The 25,844-nt window shown below is 36.9% G+C and overlaps 1 protein-coding gene across 3 annotated transcripts in view; it reads left to right on the top strand.

Moving 5' to 3' along the window:
- Positions 1-25,844, top strand: part of LOC306848473 (tight junction protein 2-like) — a 77,367-nt gene that overhangs the window by 10,503 nt on the left and 41,020 nt on the right. For 2 of the 3 annotated variants that reach the window (XM_079383039.1, XM_079383040.1), the window contains exon 2: positions 21,158-21,211. In XM_079383039.1, coding sequence (XP_079239165.1) covers positions 21,158-21,211 — 54 coding nt within the window. Of the gene's footprint in view, positions 1-12,531; positions 12,727-21,157; positions 21,212-25,844 lie in introns of those variants that run through there. The other variant, XM_079383038.1, reaches the window with a different exon arrangement.

Below are 25,844 nucleotides of genomic sequence, written 5' to 3'. Positions count from 1 at the left end.
TATTTATCTGTGAAAAAAACACAATTAAAATTGAGCAATTAGAGTGTGTCAGAGATGTGACCTCAGACAGACAGCAGAAGAGGTGAGGACAGCAGCGGCCGGTGGAGTATGTGGGATGGTGGACAAATGAAAGAGTTGTTTACACTAGTGCAGCGAGACACTGGCAGTGAAAGCAGAGCATTGTTCCTCTATAAACGCTCTATGAAACAATGAAGCTCTCATGCTGGAGAGACCCTCAGAGGAAGAGGGGGAGCTTGAGGACTGGAGAACTATGAAGCCTGCTTATACAGTATGTGATGGAAATAATATCAAGATGATCTAAGATCTAAATTTCCACTTGTGTGGGAAGAAACCTTGAGTTGATCCTGTTCCTGGTGCTCTTACACTACAGTATGTGTGTATAGGGTGGTACTTCAAACATTGGCTGTATTTAGTCATTTAATGCAACAGGACCAAGAGCAATATGTTATTGTCATGGCTTTTTGGATTAATGGATATAAAGAGTGTTGAAGTACCATGAAAATACCATAGTACAGTACTGTGCTAAATATATTTATTTGCTACAGTATTTATTAGTAAGAGCTCGATTCTGTTTTTCCTCTCAACATTTTAGTTTGATTCACTACTGATATCACAGTTGAAAATAATATGCTCTTATAAATCGCTATAAATATGAATTAATGTAATTAATTACTTCATAAATTATTAATATATTATTATATTGATTATCATATGTGACCCTGGACCACAAAATCAGTCATAAGTAGCACGGGTATATTTGTAGCAATAGTCAACAATACATTATACACACAGAAATATAGGGGTATCGTTTCTGTACCTAAAGGTACATTTGCCACGAAAGTACCCTGTAAGGTACAGAATATGGTCCTTAAGGTGACAAATGTGGACCTTTTTGTTTTTAATTTAAAGGTACAAAATCAGTTCTGACAGCCAAAGGTATATAACTGTACTTTTAACAAGCTTGAGCAGATACATTTTATTTCATTATTTTATTTTAATTAAATTTTTAGTATTTTTATTGTACTTTATTTTTAAATTAAATTTAATATATGAATATTTAATTTGTTACTAATCTAATTTTTCATTTGATTTTAATACATTACTTTATTTTGCATTGATTTGAAACTGTACATTTTTATTGTAGTATTGAAGTGCTGGTTCTTTGTGACATCCCTGTTGTCCCTGAACTCACATAATCTGAACATGAAATTGCTTTGGTGCTCTCATATTCCTACACCCTAAGCTCAAATACTGCCCTTTCTCAGAAAGTGTTGTGATCCGTCAGCACATTAGCTTGGAGAAAACAACCTCTTCTTTTACCAGAATAAGACCACAAGGTTTGAAATGCCAATAAGAATCCATTGTCCTTAAAAATGACATGAACATTCCCTACCCCACCCTCTCCCCCGATGGCCTGCAGCCTGTTGGCATTCGACATGCTTTGGTTTTGAGTTTTTTTTTTATTTAGTGACTGCTCTCGATTTCCCAGAGGAGCTCTACTCAATCATTCGGAAATGTCTTGGTATCCCTCATGGAAAGCAGAGGGAGGGAGTGTTGGTTTCGTAAGCGGCAGGTTTGTGTCGTCTGACTGTTGCGAGTAAGAGAGTCTCCTGTGTTCATCATATTACCTTTCAGCTCGTCATCAGAAAGCCTTGACCTGATTGGCTGAAACCTGCAGTGTGGGCATAGTCCCATGCCCTTATATGTCCCTCAGGGCAGATCTGTTTTTTTTTTGTTACGCAAAGCATTGTGGGAAGTGTACAGGTGTAATCTGCTACCTTCTTATCTTTCACCATTTGTTTGTTTTGTTTTAATGCGTTGACTCGGCAGAGCAAAGGAATGTGGATAGTCGAGGATCTTGGCTCGACTTGAGAAGCACTGCGCAGGATGGCTGTTAGGTTTCTGCATCAGGTAACTGGTAATGGCTGTAGGTGTGCACCTGATACCTGAAGGAAAAGCATACAGTACACCGGCTGATGGAGCGCAGGCTCGTCCTGTGCTGTCTGCACGCTGTTGTGAGGTGATGCTTTTTCATAGTTGGGACTTTTGACCTGTAGGAAGCTCGGCCTGAGCTGCATAATGTGCAGGCATTCATGGCTGATACTGGTGTGTGACTTTAATTACTGAAATTACTGAATCACATGAAGCAAAATAAGAACTTGAGCTTAAACCTGAATCTACTGCATCTGCTAAACCTTACCAGTCTTTGGTTAAGAATTTATTCTTTTTAAGGTTTTGCATTGGATGGATGGATGGATAGATGCATAGATGGATTATTGTAATTTGATCTATTGTTCGTTCGTTCGTTTTTACTATCTGTTGTTCTATAGTTCTGTCGCTCTGTGTATCGTTCTCTCTGTCATTCTATCATTCTGTCTGTCTGTCTTTTATTCTATCCTTTAGAAAAAGTTGTATCTTTTGTTCTTTACCCCTTTAACAATTATATTAAATATTTAACAAAATAAAGTTTCAACTATTGGTAATAAATAACAGGTGGCATTATTTATTTAGAACTGCATTTATCTTTGATAACACATTGATGTTTGGGCTTATTTTATGGTTTTTGATGGTTTGTTTGTTTGTTTTTTTTGCTTGCTTTACCTTCAGCTGATTGAATAACAAGATTGCTTGCATGTATCACAGAGAACCATAAACAGCAAATGTTTTGACAAACAAATTCTGTTGTTTGTGTTTTATTTTATTTTTTTCTGGACTAGAGCTTTTCTTCTGGCATTAGCAAATGTGTTGGCACATTGGAATGTTAAGAAAACTCTGGAAATACCATGATAAAATCCCGGTGGATTGTTTTAGTAACACATTGCTATTAAAAACAAGTGTCACATGGTATTCTGACTCACTTATACGCCATTATAACAGCCCATGATACAATCAGTTTATTTTGATGACTGTGCTTCAGAAATTTAGCTGTAACCAAACAGGATACACATGAAAACATCTGAAGATTTCTGTAGTTTAGGCCTTTGCTTAATGACTAAGATGAATCTGACACATGTTTGTGGAATGTAGGGTCGAGTCAGATGGGAAGTGGGTCAAATTAGTCTGTGCTGTACACATGCCTGGGAGTTTGTCTCGTTGGATAGATGTTTTGGTGTGTGTCAAGCGTGGCTTCCTAATGACCTCTGTTTTTTGGGATGAGCAAGCTTTGCACATCCTCTTTGCTCTTTATCTGCACGTCATAGTTAGACAACTATTGTTTTACTATCATTGTTTATGGTGCAAGCGTGACCTATTTCTCAGTGCTGCGAGTTATTTTACTAAAGGCTCCACAAATTATGCATCAGTGTAAAACTCATCATAATAAAATCATGTGAGCATCAGTTTACATGAACCCTCCAATCCCACGCTGAGACCATGGGAAACATGCCGCTATTCTGGATTAGACGCCTCCTCATTCCAGGGATGTAAAATCACTGTGGCAGAATAACCGGTGTCGTGCTCAGCACTTGTCCAGACATTTTCTTTTGAAAATTTTAGCGGGTAGCGTCAGATTGCACAGCAGGAATGCTCTATATAAGGCGGCGAGGTTACAAACCCTCATAGAAGACGACACCGAAGAACATGCTGTAAGGAGATCTGAAGGTCACAGTGTCAGAATGGTTGTGATGTTTGTGGGTTTGGGATATTTGGCATGCAGGGTCACTGATTGTGTCACCACCAGCCTTCGCCGTAACCCTGACCTGCCCCAAAAGTACCAGAACTCCTTGAGCTTCATGCCTCCTATGAAATTCATCGCATGCTGATGCCTCTTGTTTAAAAATGCTTTTATAAACTTGAGCACAAGAGGTCAAAGTTAGGGTTGCTTGCAACGGGTGTGATTCTTGTAAACTGAACAGCAGAAATGAGCCCAATGTTTTTAGTGCTAGTTTTGAATGTTTTAGTCAGCCCTCTTCAAAAATACCAGTAGTGCCAAGTCGATTTAATTTTAGTTTGCCAATAACCCTGATCTGACTATTCGCACGTGTTCTCTCATTACTTGAATAATTGCTTGACTGGAAATACTCAAAAGATGCATGCATTTAGATAACTATTGATTCAACTATTGGTGTTTTTGTTATTTATTTATTTTAATTTTTGAGTATCCTTACACCCTTCAACTGCGGCTCTATAATAACGCAGGCACTATCAATTTTTGAAATATTGTGTAAATAAACTGGCAGCTCCATACTGTAGAACAAACAGTGCCGTTGTGAATGTCAGTGTTAATCAATGTAATATTGACTCGAAATCTTTTCCAAACAGAAATTAACACACACTCTTATGATGTGCAGAAAACAGAACACGCCGACCTCAAAATGACCCTCAGACTAATTATTGGATACACAAGTACATCTGTACCCACAAATGTACTATACGAGACACCTCAACCTTTTAAATTTCACTTTTGGCCTTCACATTCATACCAGCACCTTACAGGAGACAGCACGAGGGAGGATAGCAAGCACAGATAACAAACACTCGCGATAGGCGTTCGGCCCAGTTTCCAGTCTTCACTGAAACACTTCTGCTCAGAGGCTTTAGCCTGGACTCAGATGAGCTGAGACTGATAAACACGACTGATAAACGGCCAGAAAAAGCTCCCCCTGCATGGGCTGATTTACATTTTACCCACTTTACATGCTTTTTTTTTTTTCTTCAATGACTGCCATGTAACATGCCTCTGGCTGCTTAGGCAATTATCGGGTATAGTGGAGTTTCTATTCTGAGATGCTAAGTCTCTCTCTTTCTCTATATGCATGCATGTGTGTGTGTGTGTATAATGTTTCAACATCCAATGCCAGAAACCTGTTCATGGTATCGTTTACATCACATAGCATAGCGTGGCTAAGTGAGGTGTCATCCCTTCGGTAATGACACGGAAGCTGGGATGGCATCGGTAGCTGTTGTATTATTAGCGTAAGGAGTGGCGCTTGAAGAATTCTCCTCATCTTTCGTAGCCATTTGGACGTGTTTTTATCTCCGATACCCCTCAATCAGTCACTCGTAGAAATTCAATGTGATGTACAGACGAGCCTGGGCCATCCACACATCCAAATAAAGATTTATCCCACACCACAGATTAAATGTGCCAGCCTTCTCCTGCCCCACTACAGAACACCGGATCCTTGTCTGAGATGCACACTGACCCTTTTTACGGCCGTCTATTAGATGTAGACAACTCTGTTAAAGCCTCACAACAGGATGGGAAATAGTTGGGTATGGGTTGAGGAAAATGTGGCAGCTGCTCGGTGAAACGGCACCATTTGTTTCTCTTTGAAGATGAAGCGGCACTTCAAATGAATCGGAACAGAACAGGGTCATTTGATTTAGGACGCGGGAAGAGGATGTGGACTTGGGTAATGCGCTTGTGTTTCTGTGCTTTGATCTTGATTTATTGTCTAATAGAAGTGTCAGTGGTAATCTGGACTTTCTGAAGTGTCTCTTAAGAACATGCCAAGCCATTCAGCCAGTTTTTTTATCAATTTTTTAAGCTTTACTTTAATGACGTTGAAGTAAAAATGCTGACAGTTTTCCATACTTTCTGACTGCATGATTTTTTAATTTGTGAGGAACAGAACTGTGTAATATTTTAGAGTGGTTAGAGACAACTTTTAATAAGACATGAACTTGCCGTAGTTTTAATGCGTTAGTTTCTCAGAACACTTGTTTATTCACTTCATGTCAACTGATCCAACACTTATTTGAGTTTTTGGTTTAGTTTTTTTTAATGTATTCTTATCTTTTTTTCTTTTTATACACTGCTATTCAAATGTTTGCAGGTTGGTATGATTTTTTTTAAATGTTTTAATGTCTTGCGTTCACCAAGGCTGCATTTATTTGATCAAAAATACAGTGAAATTGTGAAATATTACAACACTTTAAATAAACTGTTTTCTACATCAAATATATTTTCAAATGTAATTTATTCCTGTGATGCAAAGCTGAATTTTCAGCATCATTTCGCCAGACTTCAGAGTCACATGATCCTTCAGAAATCATTCTAATATGATGATTTGCTGCTCAAGAAACAATTATCATTATTATCGATGTTGAAAACAGTTGTGTTGCTTAATGTTTTTGTTAAAACTGTAATGCATTTTTTCTGGATTATTTTTTTTTTGATTAATAGAATGTTCAGATGAACATTTATTTGATATCTTTTGTAAGATTATACGTGTATTTACTGTCACTTTTGATCAGTCTAATGCATTCTTGCTGAATAAAAGTAATTTCTTTAAAAAAAAAAAAAAATCGTACTAATCTCAAACATTTGAACGGCAGTGTATGAATTTAAGCCAGCTGGTTTTTGCTCTAGATGAATGCTGTTAGATTTATCACAATGTGCCATAACTGTTTTAAGCATTAATTGTAAAATTCATTTATGGTCTGTTAGGTTCTAAAATAGGAAGTGTCTTTTATTTAAGGAAACGCATGCAGAAAGGGGGAAATGTTTTATTACAGGAGGAACCATATGGAAAGTGACAATGAATTTCAAGGAGACTCTTAATCATGTGCTAATAGTCCGCTCACAGCTCGAGCAGAAACGCTCTGAATTCATAGAGGAATTGTTATATGTCATGGTGTATGCAGAGAGGACTGTGTGTGTGGTGTTGAATGTATTTGTTAAATTGCAGTAGAAATGTGAAGGACATTTACAATCATGATTTAGCTTCATTTAAAGCTTTTTTTTTAACCACACACGAAACGTCCTTCTTTCTGACAGATGTCACTGAAATAGGTGTCTTCACAAATCACACTTGTCTGTGTTATAGGCTCTATACTGTCTCTGCCTGTCATTTGGCATGCTAACATTAGATTGGCTGAAATATCTTTGGAGGCGGGGCTTTGGAGAGAAGCTGTCTTGTTTAAGGATGTGATGGGAAGTTTGCCAAACAGCTGAAATGAATGGCTGACAACAGCAACTTTAATGCCATTTAAGAATCTGTGAAACTTTATCAGATATATATAGCAATTGATTTACATTATTTTTATTTAATTGCATTTTCATATTTAAATTTTTTTAATACCACGACTAGATTAAATTGATTTGAATGGCTCCAACCTAGTGTTGTTTTGACATTAATTTTGATTGCAATTCTGCAGGGTTTTTGCAATCTTTTATAAAAATATTACTGTATTTATTCATAAGTGTTTATTCTCCCAAACGACACACACTGTTTAATTTCTCTGTAACATTTTTCAGTGTCGCTCCCCAGAGATGCTTGTTCAACAATCTCTAGATTACAAAGACGTTCTTTCTCCATCCATTGTTGGAGTTGTTTTCTGAGACAGTTAGTGCTTTATTTTGGAGGACTGTCTGTCCAGTGGAGCAAACAAAGAGCCTCAGTCTGTGGATGTCTGTCCCTGTGCTGCTCTCTCTGGAAGTGTAAGTGTTCGCTCGCTCTATTTTTACACCCCAGTGTTCTGAGGAAATAGTGACTATGCTCCAGTAAGTTTTTTCTGTTGGAGTTTCATTGTTTTCTCATAGGAATGATGTCAAGGCCTTTTTGCTTTTTGGTTACTTGTTAAATTAGTGTCTGTTTTAGTGTCAGTACTGAGTAATACAAATCCACCTCTTGTGTCATGTTTGCCATGGAACAGCTTGTGAATACACATTGTTGCGGTTATTGTAAGACTTTATGACATTCCTGTAGTGCTATCAAGGTCATGGGTTTAAAGGAAATTAACATATAATGTTTGTTGCATTGTGTCTGTCAAATTCACAAATTGAAATGTTATTATATTGTGTAATATTATTATATTAGCAAACAACTATTCCGATAATTGGTTAATCTATATTGATTATTCCATTAATTAATCAGATATTTGACATCTGGCCATAAAAATTATGTCCAAGTTACAAATGTATAAAGGGTACAATATAGTGATTGATTTAAAAACATCAGTTACTGTGAAAAATAACGTTTTATTAAATAATCATTTAATTGTATTTTTTTAAAAGAAATTAATATCTTCATTCACCAAGGATGCATTAAACTTATCAAAAGTGACAGTAAAGACATTCATAATGTCACAAAATATTTTTATTTTAAATGTTCTTTGAAATTTACAAAAATATTAAGCATCGCAACTGATTTTAACATTGATAAGACATTTGTTGAGCAGCAAATCCACATATTAAAGTCATTTCTAAAGGATCATGTGACACTAAAGACTGGGGTAATGATACTGAAAATTCAGTTTTACCATGATTTTTAAACTAGTTGTAAATATTTCACAATATTACTGTTGTCACAGTATTTTTAATAAAAGAAATGCATCCTCGGTGAGCATAAAAGACTAATTAAAAACATCAAAAAATCTTACCAACCCTAAACCTTTGAATGGTTAGATTTTTATTTTATTTTATTTTTTTTAGGTAAGGTAGCCTTTTTAAGATAATGTGTAAATTCATAATCGTCAGTAATTATATCGGTCTCTTGTGAAAATGCCTAGACCTGTATAATTAAATTAAAGTAATTGAAATGAAGATCTTGTGAGTCGGGTCAAGCATATTAGAGTGTGTGTATTAGCTGCTGGGTGCATCAGCGGGTCATAATCATCTTATACGTACTGGTTAAGGACTAGGGGTCTTGCTAATATGGACAGTGACGGCAGGAGATTGTTAGTGGGCATAAAACCCTCTAATCTTCTTTTCACTGCTAACAGAGACAGTGTCATGAGTGCCTGGTTCATGACCCTTGATCTCTTATTGTCTTGCGTGGAATTCCCAGAATTCTCAGTTGCTCACATTAATGTTTACAAATCCATCTGTTTCTTACAGGTTTGAGTGAAAGTGAAATCAAACCTTCATCATAAAGATAATGCTGGGAAATAGATAGTCTCGAGTAACCAGACCTTCAGACTGATGGCTGAAGGTCTGGAATCCATGGCAGCTTTCATTGGCCAACGCCTGCCCAAAAGGCCGTTTGACCGACATGTCAAACAACCAATCATAGTTCGTTTTGTTTAGCGTCACGTTTCGGGGCGTGGAAATGTTACCACAATAACACTCGAACGTATTTTAAAGTTTCTTTGCCGCACACTTTAAATATTTCACATATTTTTGAAAATCCAGCGTTTAGTTGATCCTGATAAGCGTTCCTCATCATGGTTGTAAACACGACGGCTTTCTTCTTTCGTGAGGGGGTTTGGCGTCACGGTAGGGCTGCACGATTATGACAAAAATCATAATTGTCGATTATTCCCTTGAGATTGTAATTGCGATTATTAATAACGATGATTTTTTAACAGATTTATGCCACTGTTTGAAGCTGCATGCCATATTTTTTATATTATTTATATATATATACACACACATAAGGCTGAAAACACTCTTCCTGAACTTTTATTTCTTTTCTATAGCATTGAGCTTCAAATGTCAATTATACATTGGTTTGGTTTCTTCTTTAAACAAAAAAGGTAAAATTATGCATGGTATAATAATGTTATACTAAAACTAAAAGAAAAAATGGTTTACTAAAGCTTTCATTTACAATTAAACAGACGAAATTTCAAATTACAGTAACATTTTACAGTGCAATTTATGTAATCAGGGCTCCAGACTAACATTCGAGAGCAGTGGCACCAGCACCTGATTTGGTAGCACTGAACATAGCATGAAGTTTTGTCTCTTAGAAATGCACATTAGAACAGGAGCTTGAGTTGGGATGCAGATGTACATTTGACATTACCATTAGGAAAACTGTAACAGCCTCATCTTTTATACATATCCAAAAGTACAGCACCTCATTACCATGGTAAAAAAGTAGCCTAACTATATGGTTTCTATGACGTTTGCATTGAAAAACAGTAGCCTAAAGACATTCAGTCAATTACAAATCCACATCAACTGATAGAATAATTAACAAAATAATGTAATTATATTCCATGACTCCGTTAACATATTTAGTATATTAATAATATAATACTCAATATGAATATCCTACCATTGTTACTGTTAGTGTTACGTTAGTGGGTGATTTGTGGATTGAAACGTCTTCTAACTGGATCGTTGTTGCACTGATGTTTCTGCATCAGTGTTGATGAGAATAACAGCTCCGATTTATTTGGCTTTAAACTAGTTTAAAGTAAAGAGACGTGATTTGTACTGGAGAACTCTGCGCTGAACTGGAGTGCTTACTGGATTTCACAGCGTTGTTTAGTGCGTGATCGAGACTAGTCGCTGTAATAAACGCATACCCTCTAAACTCGCGCTGTGCTGTTTTCTTTTGAGGCGGGCGGATAAAAGGTCAAGTACTGCTATTTTGTTCAGCTTTTGACACGTTTGGCGTTTAACATATCTATCATGCACAACAGAGTGACAACGACTATCAGTTAGACAAAATATATTTGCGCTGCAAACACCTCTTAAGCACACAGAATAATGCAAGTGGGCATTTTTTAATTGTTTATTTATTTTTCTAATCGCGGCTTTGAATGATTATGTAATCGTGGCATCCATAATTGTAATCGCGATTAGAAATTTGATTAATTGTGCAGCCCTACGTCACGCCATCTTTGTTTCCAGGCAGAACGTTAAAGAACGGGACACACGTCTCCTGGAAATCCTGTATAATTCAACCAATCCGATGACGACTTCTAGACTCCTGAAGTGTTTCCACTTTTGTGTGCCGTATGCATCAGATGTTTGGCCAGTGGTCCATGGGCATGACGTCTGAGGCTGAGACTATGAAATAGAATAGATAAATAGATATAAAAGGACATTTCCACCATTTCCTCATTTAGTCAGTCTCGTTTCAGTCTCCATAGGTGCTTAATTCAGTAACCAAGGAAGTGGTAACCAGCTGAATGGGAGGTTGTAAGAGGTGTAAGAAGGAATATTCAATAGTTTTACTATTGTTGCAACATAAATTTGCAAAAGGTTGTGGGTTCATATCCCATTTTAGAACATTCCTCATCTATGTGCAATAAGCCATATTTTAGTTTTGAGACTTGAATAGTAGTAATGGACTGAACTACAAAAGGTTCTTATGTCACTTTTAAGCCTAAAGATACTTCGGTTTTTTTATGCATATGCATGTAGTGCGCAGCCTTTCAAAGTATACTCCCTTTAAGGCATACGCAGACACAGGCGGTCAAAACATGCACTATAGAATGCTTCATCTTATTCTATTTTTCTCCAGAAGATATAAATGTCTTTGTACTCTTTTTAACTAAAGATGATGCTATCTTATAACCCCTTCACACCCCTAGGCATCTGTTGTTGTTGCAGTCTCCATTATTTTGTAGTAGTTGGTGTTCTGTCTTTGTAGTTTTGTTTTCTACTGTGAAACAGCAGCCTGTGCCAGTGCTGCCACCTTGTGGAACAACTGATTAGTGCAAAACCAAGTCAATGTGCATGTGTGACCTGCACATACTATTCTGGTGGCGTAGTTTGTGTCACACACACTGTATGTGGACCCTTGCGTATGCGTAAAATACAAAGTATACATAGGCCTTTAGTCTTTGCTGTTTTCAGGTGATGCTTGAACAAAACTTAACTAGGCTAAACATAATTTTTGTCTCGTCTTCGCATCCAGTAATCGCAATAAGCTTTGATTTGTTGCTTTTTATATGAAAGAAAGTCTGGACTTTAGTATTTTGATGTGTTTTTGTTGCTACATTAAGCAGTTTTAACCTATTTGAAGAGGATGATGTTTTTGCTAAAATATATGCACTATATTACATTACATTATATTTTTTCTTAAATGTTGTCTTCATTATTTAATGCATGTTTGAATAAATCTATCATAAAAACAAGTTTTTGTTACTGCCACTCTGTGTATATTTAACAATGAATTGAAACATGTTTATATCATTAACAATTTTATATAAAAGCTGCCTTAAATATTTATTTACACCTCTTTTTTTGAGTTTTTGTTTGAGTGTTGATTTATTAAAGAAATGTAATTAAATAATCGATTATTAAATCAGTTATTTTCAGTTTCAGTAAATGAAGACTTTGATTTCAGTAAAAAAATGCATCACTGATAAATACATAACACTAAAAGACTTAGCCTATATATGCTGCAAATACATATGGAAGTGGAAGCCACCCTCCTAAAGGTTTTTTAAAAACGTTGGAAAGTTTCCTCAGCAGTGCGCTATGTTGAAATATTAAAGTGAACACCGTTGTCCTGCGGATCGCTGCAGTCTCTTGGGATTTCTTGAGAGTGTGTATGTGTTTGCATAGGCTAATATTGTATACACTCCATCAGTACACACACAAATATGTAGGTATTGATCTGTGTGTGTGTGTGTATGTGTATATGTAGGCCAGTTGTGTATTAGGATTACATAAGAAGAGGAGCTGGCAGAATCACAGCAAGAGAACGAAAGAGAGAGAGAGAGAGCGCAGACATGAAAACGGTGCTGTGCCGAAAGTGGGCACGCGCTGTGCAGTCGTTCAGGACTCGCCGTGGCTCCGTGAGTCTTATTTATAGTCCCTCTCTCTCTCTCCCTCTCTCTCCGGGTGCCTAATCTTCTCCGCCTCAGAGCTTAATTAGATTGGAGGTCGGGTGGCCATGGGGAGAGATGAGTGTGAACTGGCTTCCCTTTGGTTGCTGCGTGCGCCTGCAGAGAGCCCAGAGATGGAGGCGACGTGGAGGGGCACGAATCGAGGTGCGGGGGGAGACCGAGGAGCTAAGGAACAGCTTCATCATCCTCTTCTCACCCAGGCATGCGTCATGCCTGCTCAGCCTGCTGGTGGGGACGGAAAAAAAAGGCGCTCGCGGTGGCTTGATCCTCCAGGGATAAACCCTTCCTTCAGCTGCCACCTTAGAGAGAAGATTGTTGTGTTTCTACCCCCCTTTCCTAGATCCCGCAGTAGGCTCGAGTTGGTTTGTATGGCGTTAGTGGGCGTGTTTTGTGATTGTGTGCAAAGTTTCGTGACGTGTTGTGTTGTATGTCAGCCAAGCGTTTGGGTTTGTGAATCGTTTGTGCTTGGAGAAAGTTGTGGTTTTGTGTTGTGTCAATCATCTGATGTTGCTTGTTGAAATGAAACTTTGCGATCTAATGATAACGAGTGGAGTGAAAACCGCAGATTGAAGGTTTGAACGAAGCATCCTAGTTGGCGTGCGTGAGCCGGTAATGCAGGTGCAGGTGTGTGTGTGAGGACTTCACTGGCTCCTGTCGCATAGCGTAGCTTTTGCTGGCAGCGGCTGCACTGCCTCTGTTGATCCATCTGCCGTGCTGTTTAAACTCTTTCTCTGTCTGGGTTTTCTGCTTCGGTCATTACCGTGAGAGGCAGAGGGGAGCAGGTGTTTGGGTCTCTGTATCCCTCAGGTGTGAGGAGTATTTTTAGAGTGTTTGTGGATTGATGTGTATGTGTGTGCGCGTTTGGGCTGGGCGATGAGTATATTCACATATATTAGCAATGAAGTTAAGCTACACTATGAAAATCGCAATTATTATAATGCATTTTCCCAGTAAGATTGCTAAAGTCATTAGATTAATTTCACAAATTGTTTCACAACTTGCAAATAGGATAGGACAGATGTTTCATTAGCATCTCTGTTCTTAAAATCTTTTAAACTTAAGTTGCAAAATTGGCCATAGGGTTTGTAAGTTAAGGTGACTTTGTGAATCTGATCAAACTGCTTGAATCAGTTCAAAACTTTACTTTAATGATTCGTTTGCACCATCACTTAAAGTGTCTTTTCATATATTTAAATATTTGAATTAAATACACATTGCTGTTTATAACTAGGCATTGTTGTATTGGTTTGTATAAATGAAAATAAGTATATTTTAGATTTCTTGTTCATTTTGTTTAGAAAACATGCCTTCCGTATTTTTAAATAGATTTTGATGCATTTAAGATGCTACATTTAAAGGGATAGTTCACCCAAAAATGAACATTCTGTCATTAATTACTCAACCTCATGTCGTTCCAAACCTATAAAACCTTCATTCATCTTCAGAACACAAATTAAGGTATTTTTGATGAAATCCGAGAGCTTTCTGACCCTGCATAGACAGCAATGGAACTACCATGTTTAAGGCACAGAAAGGTACTAAGGACATCGTTAAAATAGTCCATCTGACATCAGTGGTTCAACCGTAATTTTATGAAGTAACAAGAATACTTTGTGCGCAAAAAGGCTTGGATTTTACTAAAAATATCTTAATTTGTGTTCTGAAGATGGACAAAGGTCTTACGGGTTTGGAACGATATGAGGGTGAGTAATTAATGACACAATTTTCATTTTTGGGTGAACTATCTCTTTAAGTAATATTAATTTGCTAGTTAATAGCAATTTATAGGTCTGTTAAATAAAAAGTAAACATTCTCAGTAACAGTGTGTAAAATAACAATTTTGTAAATGTTGCATTTGTCATCATTAAGTTTTATAAGTATTATAATTGACCACCCTGCTTTATAGATATCAGCATCAGCTATTAAAAAACCTATAGTGGCTGACCGCTTATAAATATCAACTAGGACTTCCCTATCATATGGAGGGGCATTTTTACTATGCAGTTGTGCTTTTGTTTTTGCTCAGGTGTTCTGTTGACAAGTGTGGAGGCTGATTTACTGCTCTAGTGGGTATATGGGTGTAGTGTGTGTGTGTGTGTGAGTGCGCGTCACATACCTCCCTCCTTGTCACACGTCTAACCTGTTGTATCTGCTGTGTGGACAGGCTGTTCAGACATGTTAACGTGACGGGCTGCGGTCTGCAGGTTGAGTTTACATGCTGTCCCGGTGGCCCTGCTCTCTCGGGTCTATGTGGTGTGGACGGCTTCTTGCTGATGGGCCTGTCGACAGGAAACAGTGTTGCAGACACATCTCAGCGTACTGGGACCAGCAGGGTCCTCCTCTCAGGCTGCTCACAGGGTCCTGTCCCTCTGAGACTGAGCCAGCCCAGGGAGAGATGAGAGTCTTGACCTTGTTGTGAGGAGTTTACCTAAATAAGACTGGAGAAAGAGATGGAGGGAGGTTACTTCTCAGGAGGGATGAGTGATGGTTTCCTGTGGAGACATCTTAAGTATAGGATTTTGTTTTGGGTTTTTTTGGGTCTAGATTTGCGTTATTTTATTTTATTTTCCACACAGCCCTAGTGTGTATGTGTAAAATGATCAGACTTGAATCTGTCTCATCAGCATGATAACCGAGGCTTAACACATCTGGAACATGTGCACTAGGAGTTTCAGTGTAATTAGACAGGAAAAAACTATATATACAAAACCTTCATTTGTAGGTATTGAAATGTTTTGCAGAGTATTGTTAGTGCTTTTTTGATGCAATAGGACATTGCCGTGATATATTTTGTAGGCCAACCCAAGTTTGTATCACCCTGATTTGCTTTTAGCTTTTGGATAGTTTCAGAAAATAGCTCTGCAGCCAACAAAGATTTATGATTCTTGTATATTTTGTTCATCAGGATAATCTTCATAAATGAATTTTGAAGCATAAATACAATTGCCTTAAGTTAAAAGTAGACTATAAACGAACTACACCCACAGTTGCATGACTTCAACATCACCATCACCAAACTTGTGACAACTCTTTAAGTGTTTATTTAAAGAACTTTTTCCCTTAAAGTTTGAAGTAAGAGTACAATTATAAAAAAAGTGGAGCTGTCAAAGCGGAAATGAGTTTAATGGAAATGACGTTTAATGTCACAGACACTGTATTCCCATTTAGCCACTTGATTGCACCTGCCTTTTTCAAGACAAGTAAATGCTTTTAAAAATCTCAAGGGGGTATTACTGATGTATTTTATTTTGTAGAATAAAACTTGAAAATATCTTGAACTTGTTCACCGGAGGCCTTATTTCTGGCATTTAAACAAAAGCATGTTCAAAAAACCATTGATTTCAGGACAGTGGACCTAGAAGTGCTAAAAATGCTCTTGTTTATGGTTTTGGCATACAAAAATACTTCATCCCTGCAGCTGTCAATAGGGATGGGTCTGTCCAGCTTTAACAATGATATGATTTACAGATATGATTATGCTTTAACAGATTTGATTACTTTCCTCTAAATAACTCATCTGAAGCCATGCAATAGTGAAATATAAAATGAAATGTATAGTTGTGTTTGCTGAAACCCTTCCCCATAGCTCTTTAATCCTGTCATGTGAGTTCAGATAAGTTTTGACTTCAGTGATGATCATCCAATATTTCATGATTTTCATTGACATCAAACCAGAAAGTCATACCGGTTTGGAACAACATGAGAGTGAACTGTTAGTTAATGCTTATACAGTATGCTCATAAATGCATTGTTTAGTAACTTGGTCAGGCAAACTAGATTAAGAGAAAATGTTCCATTAATATTTGCAAAACCCTCAGGGACATTCCTGTGGCGTTCTTTGATTTATGAAGCGAGCAGCTTTGTAATTTTTCATTTAGCTATGAAACTTTCCATCATTTTTCCAGAACAAGGAGGTGAGTGCTTTGTAGGAGCAGCCTGAACTGCCTTCAAATGATGCAGCATCTTTAGCTCTCTCGCTATCTGTCTTTCTCATCACACTCTTATGAACAATATCTCCACTAGCCACCCACAGAAAACAGCCCAGCACAGGAGGAGAGGAGGAGAGCTGTCTTAGCTTATCAGCATCAGGCCCTTTATTCACTTTATCTCTGTGGATTAGTTTCATTTGCTGCATAGCGCACTATCAGAGCGCTTGTGGAGAGCCAAACAAATGCACATGTCCACACTAATTGTACGCTTCCGTAGTAGTCTGAGGGCAGATATCTGCTGGCAGAATCCTCCAATTAGAGCTGCACACCAACAGGGACGAGGAGAAGTGTGTTTGTGAAGAAAAGCTAATGGAATGATAAACAAAATGCATATTTAACTTGCACATCAACTGTTTTCTCCTTAGCTTGGTATCAGAGTGATGTCATACCTGATCCGTGCTGTGATTGGACAGCTCTGGTTTGGTTTGTTATCTGATAACAAATTAATAACTTGAATTAATTACCAAATTAATAATTAATTACAAGTTATGCAACAACTGTAAATATATCCAGACATACTCTGATGCACATTAAAGGCCCAATATACTCAAGGCAGTTTACTCTTTGATTTCTCTTGAAGTAAATTGGGGCCTTAAGTGGCATGTAGTATATAGCAGATTTCAACTGCTTGATTGTTATATTCTCAATAAATGGACACTGGATTATCATTCAGCAATATATTAAAAGTGCATCCTACTTTACCTGCATATAATCAGTATACTCACATAAAGCCGTATACATTATAAAGCAAATCTCATCTGTTTAAGGTCACAAAAATGTAAACTGTATTATTGCACAGTGATATATTATATCAAACTTTATTTGCATGCATATTAGTGTTGTCAAAAGTACCGACCGCGATACCATTTGGTACTGAAATTTTAAAAACGTCCATTTCCTGCTAACATTTGAGCGCTGATCAGCGTCTATCAGCGGATCCGTCACCATCAGCGGATCCCTAATATATCTGCACATAGCAGATAGATGTGTAAAATGTAAACTATAAAATGTAACTAGCGCCCAACTCTTAAAATAAAGTTGGGTATGTAAAAGTGCTTTCGCATCGGAGGAAGCTTTTTATAGTTCCTTTTCATAATTCCTAGTAGAACTATTGGCGGAACTTCCAACTTTTTGGCGTGTTTGCTTTGCAGGAACTAGGAATACATTTTGGCTCCTATTTCAGAGTAGGGTCTAAAACCAGTGACATACATGTACACTGATTGGCCAAACGCATGCGACACACCTGCTACCTGGCATTTTAAAAAAAAATGTAAAAAATATTTACTCTACGAACATGGAAAACAGTGATAAAGGCATTTACCTGTTGTCTGCAGCATTGTGTTCTATTCTCAGCCTCGATGATAACACTACAAGCTGTCATAGGAGATTTTGCCAGATTTTCATGCTCCTAAATCTTCGTGTAAATTGTACGTTTACACTGCATCTCCGTTATCACAAAACCCGCGACACACAACAAAAACACGATGCATGTTTGTAAATGCCGTGAATAAAGACGTCCCTATCGGCCACTTCAGAGGTCCTGTTGCTGGTGCGAATGCAACCAGGAAAACGGCCCGAGGGAGAAATTGGTTCTCTATGAATGACCCTGTTGGCTTCTTTATAGAACTAATTTTCTAGAATACGTGGTGCAAAAGTGCTTTAAATATGTTCAACTTTATCTGGATACATACTATATACTGTGCTCATGTAAGGTTATATAAACTATATCAAATCTCAACTGCTTGATTGCCTGTATCTTTGCAAAATGTAAACTATATTATCACCCAGCTCTGCTAGATGTGACTATATGGAATGAAAATAATGAAATATTATAAATATTAACATCATTATTTGTCTGTGAAGTTGCTTTCAAATGATGTGCATTGTAAAAAGTGCTGTATAAATAAGTTTGACTTGACATGGTTGGGAGAAACCTTTAATGAAAGTAGAATCGGGTGTAGATTAGGATATTGTTTAGATTAAACAATCTTATTTAATTAAAGACTTCTATTTTAAGAAGCTTTAACTGGACATGTTGTCAAAGTCACCGTGGTTTAACCTTGTGTCGTCATGGTTTAGTTGAGGTTGGGTTGTTCTGTGACTGTTTCCAGTTAATCATCAATATTGATGGGTATGTCTGTCTGTTCTTTAGAACAAACACACCCTTGAGCTGTGTGTGTGTGTGTGTATGTGTGTGTGTCGGGCCAGTTGTTTATATGTGTCCTAAAGAGGGATATGCAGACCCTGGTGTGGTGTTTAAGGACGTTGGCTTGCATAGATCCGTGAGCTGACATTGATTCAGTCCTCATATGTCTTTATTATTCTTAAAAGTAAAAAATGGTGCTTTCGTCCTTGTAAGCTGTGGAAATGACAGGCCCATCCTTCATATACACTCTTCCTCCATATGCGGTAGACCCTCAGTTTGATGCAGTGACATAATGAGTCGTACCAAATAATGAGGCATGCACAGGTATTTCTGGATGATACCATAAAGCTGGGGAGGGGGAGGGTCTTCATGTATTGACTGATATTCATTTTCATTATCTCATTTTAAGGAATATACTTGGTAACTTTACGGTGAAGTGTGTAAAATAACATGATCAAAATAAAATTTATACTACTGTTCAAAAGTTTGGGGTTGGATAGATTTTTTAATGTTTTAGGCTCACCAAAATATTACAGTTTAAAATAACTTTTTTTATTTTAATAGGTTTTTAAAATTAATAAATTATAATTGTCAAATCTGAATTTTTTTTGATTAAGTCACATGATCCTTTAGAAATCATTTTACAAGGGTCATATGATGCTATTTTAAAGATCATTATTTTGCGTGTGTGGTGTAACAGAATATGTTGACATGCTTTAATGTTCAAAAAACATTATTGTAGTTCCTCTATGCCCCGCCTCTCTCAAAGCATCATTTTCTACAAAGCCCCTCCTTCTGAGGAGTGCAGTCTGCTCTGATTGGCCAGCTGACACAGTGCATTGTGATTGGCTGAACACCACACACCCGTGTCAGAAATGTAACGCCCCTTTCCATAATCACGAGCTTCAGCTTTCAAAGTAAATATAAAGACAGGTAATAATGTCCATAGTTTTACCATCAGTTCAAGCTTGAGAGGGAAGCAGAGTCGCATGACTGACACAGTGATTATGCTCGTATGTATTTGCAGTACACAAGCTGCGGTTAAGACAGCTGACTCCACTGTGATGTGACCCTGTCTCTCTCTCTCTCTCTGTCTCACACACACACACACACACACACACACACGACGTGTTACTCTACACTGAGCATAACTCCGCATTTGAACAGTCAAATACATGTGTGCAAATACTTAAACTAAACTAAAAACAAAACATACTCACAGTCGCTGATTCAGAAGCGCCAGATTGTTGTAGCAAAGTCGGAATTGACCCTTTTTTTTTTTTTTTAAAGAAAAAGCCCTCATGCACACCAAGCCTTGTACTCTCCTAGGTTCACAAAATGGTCGTCCATAAAATATGTTGCACGAATTCAAACATTTGGGATGTGCTGTTCTGTTCTGTAAGTAATCTTAACCTATGATTCCTAATTGCTTCTACTTTTGGAAGGCCAAATAAAGTGCTTTTGCTTTCGCATAGAAACACACAGCGTCTCCCTGACATGGCTGCATCAACACTACTGCAGTTACTGAAGCAACGCCTTCTTTCCACGCGTCCAGATTTGGGCGGCATTACACAAATATTTCCACATCGTGACGTAGACATGTGAGGGCGTGTTTTAATGAGGCGTTTTAGCCCGGTCTGGATCAGCCTTCTCTTTTAGAAAGAATAAATCCTTTTGTGGGAGCCTTTGAGCTTTGTAACTCTGCAGATCGTATACATGCACAAACAGCTACATAACACACCAAAGAAAAGGAAAACAAGAAATCGCATCATATGTCCCCTTTAATATGCTGATTTTGTGGTTAAGAAACATTATCGATATTGAAAACAGTTGTGCTACTTAGTAGTTTTGTGGAAATTGTGATTTATTTTGGAGGATTATTTGATGAATATAAAAGTCGAACAGCATTTATTTAAAAATGGAAATCTTTGTAATGTCCTTACACATCAATTTAATGCATCCTTGCTGAATAAAAGTACTGACTTCTTTAATAAAAAATATACTGACCCCAAAAGTTTGAATGGTAGTTTCAGTAAAAACAGAAATTTATATATACTGTGTAATTATTGGTGTATAAAAACTGGTATATAAGACAGTATTTTAACCCTAAAAAATGACACACTTCACCTTTAAAGTGTATTGATAGCATCTGTGGTATTCAGTTGATTTAGAGAAAATTATAGAACATAATTTTGTCTTCTTCAGTTTAAACTTTATTTGTAAAAATCATTGAAAGAAAAAATCTTTTTGAGTTTGGTTTGTTATTCTAGGAGGATGACATACTGATTATGTGTGTCCAATGTAATTGCCACAGATGCTGTCCCTCTCAAGTTGTACTTGACCAGGAATATTCCTTTATTGTTATTGCATCCTTGTAATTATGAAAGAATTAGTGCAGGACACTTCATTTAGGACCAATTTGTGTATGAGCCATTCAACCCTACATGTCACGCCGCACAGCATACTGACATTAGTGACGCCTGGCTGGTGATTAATGATGGTTTCTTTCTCTTTTCCACACAGAGCTCAGGAATGGAGGAGACGGTTTGGGAGCAGTACAGTGTGACTCTACAGCGGGTATGAAACTCTTTTACATTAACTTACTCAATACAGGTTTAAGAGTTACATGTTTAGAAATGGGTTGTAGAAGAGCGGCAGGGCTGTGAACCAGAAGTTTCATGCTTGTAGCTAAAGAGGCTACAGAACACACGCTGCACAGCTGGATGGCCCCCTTAACTAGAACCTCCTGCGGGACCCAAACTAAACACTCAACCAACCTCTCTAACACACAACAATATCTGAAACTCACCGTCACTGATGTGCTGGATAGATTATGATTTTATCTGAATATTAACAATGACCACGTTTACATCCATATTTGGTTTAGGCTTTATTCTGAAGAATGTTTTTTTTACATTTTTTATTCCAGTGTACACTACTGTTCAAAAGTTTGGAGAATGAAAGACATCTCTTATCTTCAACAAGGCTGTGTTCATTTGACCAAAAATACAGTAATATTGTGAAATTTTATTGCAATTTGAAATAACTGTGTTGTATTTTAATGGGTTTTAAAATAAAAATGTATTTCTGTGATGCAAGGCTGAGTTTTCAGCATCATTACTCCAGCCTTCAATGTCACATGATCCAGCAGAAACCATCTAATATGCTGATTTCTGCTCAAGAAACATTTCTTATTATTCTCAATATTGCAAAACAGTTGTGCTGCTTTTCTGTGTATTATATATAGGCTATGTATGTATGTGTATATATATGTGTGTGTGTGTGTGTGTATGTATATATACAGTCCCCTCCATAGGTATTGGAACAGTAAAGACAAAATTGCTCTGTTGGCTGTGGAGTCAATACATTTTCAAATATGATTAAAAGATGAATATGAGACAAAACTACAGAATGTCACATTTTATTATTAGCCGTTTCAACACATACATGTTTTACCAAATAAAAAGAACAGCACTTTTAGAGTTCAGCCCACTCATTGATGCGAGCATAAGTATTGGGACAGTTGAACATAAGGCAGATATAAAAGATTAAAAGCTATTATTTAGTTGCAGATCCCACAGCAGTGAGTCTGTGACCCATAGACATCACCAGACTCTTGGTCTCATCCTTTGAAATACTTTTACCAGCCTTTAATGCAGCCAATTCCAATTGTTGCTTGTTTTAGGGAGTTTTTGTCTTTACTCTCCTCTTCAGCTGGTGAAATTCATGTTCAATCAGATTTAAATCTGGAGATTGACTTGGGCAATCTAAGATGGTTCTATACCCTTCCAAATTCCTTCTGCTACTGTCATCATACATTAAGTCATCAGTAAAGTTGAGAGGGCCTGTTCCAGAGACAGCCATGCATGCCCATGCCATGACACCACCTCCATCATGCTTTACAGATGAGGCTGTATGCTTGGGATCATTTGCAGTTCCCTTTTTTCTCCACATTTTTGCTTTCCCATCACTTAGATAAAGGTTCATCTTTGTCTCATCGGTCCATAAACACAGTTCCAAAACTCTTCCGGCTCACCTTTGTGCATTTTTGCAAACTCTAACCTTGGCTTTCTATTTTTGGTGCTTGTCAGAGGTTTGCATCTTGCTGTGTAGCATCTGTAATTCTGTGTCAAAGTCTCCTGAGGACAGTAGATTGTCAGAGCATCACCCCAGCTTTCTGGAAGTTGTTGGTGATTTTACAGACACGTCTTTTAGGGTTCATTTTCACAGCTTTTATGATTTGTCTGTCATCAACTACTGTTGTTTTCTCAGCCGATCAGGTAATTGTTGGTTGCTGGTGGTTTCCAAACTCTTGATTTCTCCATGTCCTTTATTTTTGCTATAGCTCTAATTGACTTCCTCTTTTGTTTTAGCATCCAAATTGCTTGCTTTTCTCTCAAAGTCAGCTCCCTCATCTTCATCCTGGTTTGTGTGCGTCATCATCGATTGCAGGATTCAGAATACAGAAGTAATGGATATAACTGATATGACACATTCCCTGCTTTTAATATCTGAAGAATTAATGCAACAGGACACAGCTGATCACTTAGAAAGACCTGTGAGGCAACTGTTCCAATATTTATCCTAACATCAGATAGAGGGGATGAAACTCTAAAAGTGCTGAACTTCTTAGCTGGTATAACATGTATGTGTTGAATCACCCAATAATAAAATGTGACATTCTGTAGTTTTGTCTCATATTCATCTTTTAATCATATTTGTAAATGTCTTGACTCCACAGCCAACAGAGCAATTTTGTCTTTACTGTTCCAAATTATATATATAATTGTTTTTTTTATAATTTTTTTTTTTAAACTGTGATACATTTTTCCCAGATTTCTTTATTGAAAAGAAAGTTCAAATAGAAATCTTCTGTAACATTATAGATGTCTTTACGATCACTTTTGATCAATTTAATGCATCCCTGCTGTTTAAAAGTATTATTTTCTTCAATCTTACTGACCACGGTGCAACGAAGGCTGTCCCGATTCGAAGGTTCCTTCAAATGCAGCCTTTGAAGTCTGAGTCCTTCGAAGGATGCAGCCTTTGAATTGGGACACAGCTATGGTTGTCATTTTACCAACAACTTGTGCTTGTGTTTTCTTTGTACAAGTGCTTCAGCCCATCAAAAGTTCCCCTCCCCCCTCTCTTTCCATCCTCTCCTTCTTTCCTTCTATTCTTTCTTCCTCCAACATCAAGCACAACAGGATGTGCATCTTTTATCTCACACATGACAGATTGCAAGGGTTCACACACGCTATCTAAACACACTGACTATCACCACCATCTCCACATCAGGCTCATCCTGGGAAAACATCTCAGCACTTTGGCATGTCAGATTGCTGAGTTCAGATAAGAATAGACTCATTTATCACTGCAACGTAAAAGGAAAGATTTAAGCTTTGGAAAGTTTGGGGAAAAAGGGTACTTAGAAGTAAGGCTGTGCAATTAAATCGAATTCGATTATCATGCGCATCTCGTCAGTAAAGCAGTTCAGTGATTGGCAGTAAATGGCCATCACCTGCTTTCAAATGGAGCGGGAATTACTACACAGAGCCGTAGTTCACCGACAAGATAGGCAATATCGCGTTCATAATCGCAGACGAATCGCCTTCGATTATGAACACGAAATAGTAGTAATTCCCGCTCCATTTGAAAGCAGGTGATGGCGATTAACTGCTAATCAAGAAACCGGTTTTAATGACTAGATGCACATGATAATCGAAGTTGTACCGGTCGTAAATTGTAAATTCGTAAGTTGTAAATTCGATTAATTGCACAGCCCTACTTAAGTTTATGTGGCATATCATGATCTATATCACTACTGTGATATTCACAAACTCAAACCATAATATGAGCTTTTGGTTACCGCCCACCTTTAGAGTCACTGGCAGTCTGTTCAGCACCGTTCATGAATTTTCACAGCCGATTCTGATTGAGGATTTTTATTTTAAAATCAATTCCCAATTTTTTTCATTAAGCAATAGATAAGAAAAAATGAAAGAGTACATGAATAAAAAATACAATATAATGCCAACAGTAGTTTTTGTTGTTTTAAATTAGAGCAAAAAAAAAAAAAAAAAAAACAGAATGGCTTGACTTTAGCTTTGTACAATTTCATAAAACTACAATAAAATGGTAAAACTTGAGCATAGGGACCAATTCTTCACTATTTATTATTAGCATGCCTATTAATAACATATTGGCTGTTTATTAGCACTTATAAAGCATATATTCTGCATGACCATATGGACCCTTTTCACAGGACTGTGATGACACATTTAACGGTTATCAGCACCATAAATCCTCGAAAGTATATTATATAAAGTATTTTATATTTATATATATTTTTTTTTTAATGTATGTACATTTCTAACACTATACTTTGTACTACATCACCTTTGTATCAAAAAAATAAAATAAAAAAACTAGTTAACGTTGATACAAGGGTGTTTCTAATGCCGCAACTATGGGAGGGACAGTAAATTTGACGTTGTACTCGTCTGACTGTCGTTATCAGTCTCAATTTTTTTCTAGTGCTGTCAAAATAAATATTTTTGTTTACATAATATATGTGTGTGTACTGTGTATATTTATTATGTATATATAAATACACACACATGCATGTATATATTTAAGAAAAATATTATATTTGTATATTAAATAAATTTATATATAATATAAATTAAATTAATGTAAATATTTGCGTGCTAAAATTGTCAAAATATATAATGTATGAGTGTATATTTATATATACATCATAAATATACACAGTACACACACATATATTATGTAAACAAAACCTTTTTATTTTGAATAAGATTAATCGCGATTAATCGTTTAACTACTATTTGTTTCCTTTTTTTTTGAAAGTCATGAAAACACTATCGTGGCGTTTTTCTTTTGCTGTTTGAGCAAATGGGGATACAAAAAATATATTTGTGGTACTCTCCCATTCACTGCACTCTAAAAAAAATTGGGTTAAAAACAACCCAAATTGGAGAGCTGGGTAAATATAGGACATTTTGCCCAGCAAATTGGGTTGTTTATTTAACCCAGCATAATGGGTTGATTTAACCCAGCTAATGGGTTTATTCATTTTTACTTTATTGCTAGCTTATTTTTTACTTCATACATTAAATAATGTTTACAGATTAACTTAAATCCTCTAAACTTTTCTAAAATACTCCACACAACCACTGGTTTGCAT

Source organism: Barbus barbus (assembly GCF_936440315.1).
Source record: "Barbus barbus genome assembly, chromosome: 28".
NCBI lineage: Eukaryota > Metazoa > Chordata > Actinopteri > Cypriniformes > Cyprinidae > Barbus > Barbus barbus.
This window is presented reverse-complemented; position numbering and strand designations above follow the sequence as displayed.